Source organism: Canis lupus, chromosome 31 (genome assembly GCF_003254725.2).
Source record: "Canis lupus dingo isolate Sandy chromosome 31, ASM325472v2, whole genome shotgun sequence".
In the NCBI taxonomy this organism is placed as follows: Eukaryota; Metazoa; Chordata; class Mammalia; order Carnivora; family Canidae; genus Canis; species Canis lupus.
This window is the reverse complement of record NC_064273.1, coordinates 26329488-26331922: the sequence shown is the minus strand read 5'-3', so window position 1 is coordinate 26331922 and position 2435 is coordinate 26329488. Positions and strand designations below refer to the sequence as shown.

The window sequence follows — 2435 nt, the reverse complement described above, 5'->3', positions numbered from 1 at the left end:
TGCTCGTAAATTAAATACACAGCCATCCTATTATTTGGTGTCCCTGCAGCCTCTGTAAAAAGACTTGTTCTGATGGATGCATGTAGCAATGTTTTAAAAACTAACAACTAAAAAAGAAAAAAAAATATTGAGGCAAAATCCGCATAAAATAAAATTGAAGTATCTTAAAGTGAACAACGCGGTGGTGTTTAGTACATTTACAGCATTTTACAACTGTCACCTCTAGTTCCAAATAACTTTCTTCTCTCCAAAAGAAATTTCACATCCTTTGAGCAGTTGGTATACCCATGTTTTTGAATGTGGTAGGGAGAGAATTTCAAAACTCTGTAGAACTGTTCACATTGTTGCCAAAGCTGTTTTAGTCTATGTCTTGGGAGGAGTTTATAATCAGAGGATTTAAAGAGTCTCACATGATGCAATCAGTATGGTAGTTAAACTATGGGACACTGATGAAAAGAATTCAGTGGCCTGTCAAGGATGGCCCTTGGCTTTGAAGATACAACACATTCCTTTGCAAATAGAAAAGCCAACAAAAATGTGGGCAATGAGTCTGTGGGTTTCTTTATATGCATTTTATGACCAAATAAGAGACTTGTTTATGCAAATTAATGGAAAGATGTTTAGACAACTGTGTCATGCCCACCAGCTGGACGTATAAAAAGCCTTCTGCAGGAGGACACCTGCATTCACTCTTGGGTAACTTGTCCTTCTCCATCCATCCTAATCCTCCTCAACTCCTGCCACCATGACTCGTTTCTTCTGCTGTGGAAGCTACTTCCCTGGCTATCCTTGCTATGGAACCAACTTCCACAGGACCTTCAGAGCTACCCCCCTGAACTGTGTCGTGCCCCTGGGATCTCCCCTGAACTATGGTTATGGATGCAATGGCTACAGCTCCCTGGGCTACAGCTTTGGTGGTAGCAACATGTACAACAGGGGCTGTTGCTATGGTGGCAGCTTTTGCAGGCCATGGGGCTCTAACTCTGGCTTCGGCTACAGCACTTACTGAGAGACCTATGGCTCCAGGCAACTGCAGAACTCTCCATGGATTCTTCTGTGTGTTAGACAACCTGAAGAGCAGCGACTGTCTTCCCGCCTCCAGATGTGCTTGGGAAATACATCTTCCGTCTTCTTGCTGACTTCTTACCAAGCTCCTGGTCTTTGATGATGCTGAACAAGCCACCCACGCATCAAATGCTGAACTAATAACACCTACAGCCAAAGAGGGCAAGATGTATTTCTCTGACATACCTGAATTTTAGCTGTGAAGCAAGTAGTTTGCTTCTTCTAGTTGCTCGGGCCCTGTATTATTAAATTCTACATCAATTTCAATGTATTTCAATTGGGTGTGGGTAGAAAGGGGTTTTGCTCTCAGTCTCTTAATAAATCTATTTCGTTCAGCACAAATATTTTTGTTTCTGGTTATTTATTTTACTCTGCTTTTATGCTTTTGAATTTGTCAGTCAGTTTCAACCTATAATGGCTGACTTTAAGCCAATCTTATTTTGATTTCAGACTATAGACCAGGATAGGGTAATGCCTTATCATTTTGTCCCTTTATGTTGAGATTTCAATTTTTGTGAAGGCCTTAAAAATGTCCTCAATTAAATCCAAGATACACTGCCACTGTCAGTGTTTCTCTATGCTGATTACAAATAGGAACATTTCTTAGCTGTTGAATGCTCAAAAAATTTCTTTCCTTCTTTCTTTAGTGATACAACCCTGTTTTGATTCTTTCTCCTTTTCTCTGCTATTTATAGAACTCAGCTTTGGAGAGATTTGAACCCCACAGCCTATTGGAAGAATTTCAACTAAATGGACTTAGTTATGAATCTTTGTTTTTAGGGATTTCTAAGATTTGGTCAATAAAAGGAAGCCAGCAGCTAAAATCACATAATATTTTTTTTTCCCTTTTTGATAGATGAGTTTTATTTTTCCCATCCTCTTCACTTCTGATTATACATATAGCTGTATATAAAATGAAGCATTTATTCTTTAGAATGATAGTTGCCATCAAAAGCACTTGAAATGATATGTGGTCTGTATTCAGAAAATGCTTCTTGTCTTGCCTCCTGAAAAATCTCTGCTTTATTGAAGCAAAACACTTCGTTTGAATGAAAGCTTATTCATTCACATATCAAGTATTTATTGCACCCCTGCCTCTTTCAGAGAAGGTACTCAATAATTGTTCATTGACTTGTTAAATCTCTGCTTTATGGGTACAAAATATAGTGTAGTCTAATAGAGTTCATTCACATATGCATGAAATACTACTGGGCTCTGGCCACTGTGTTAAGAATTTGGGGACTATAAAAAACACACCTAAGATAGAGATTGGCCTGAGAAGCTGAGTGTTTCCAAGAGATGCTTACTCTAATAGACACTCACCAAGTAGACACAATGCAAAAATTGTCTTAAGATTTGGGGGACATAGA

General features: G+C 38.8%; 1 protein-coding gene across 1 annotated transcript; it reads left to right on the top strand.

Moving 5' to 3' along the window:
- The first annotated feature begins 610 nt into the window (after nucleotides 1–610).
- On the top strand, nucleotides 611–1407 carry LOC112661771 (keratin-associated protein 7-1). Its single transcript, XM_025449886.3, has one exon. It carries the CDS (start codon nucleotides 746–748, stop codon nucleotides 1007–1009), a length of 264 nt encoding a protein of 87 aa, XP_025305671.1. The 5' UTR covers nucleotides 611–745; the 3' UTR covers nucleotides 1010–1407.
- Nucleotides 1408–2435: the final 1028 nt, after the last annotated feature.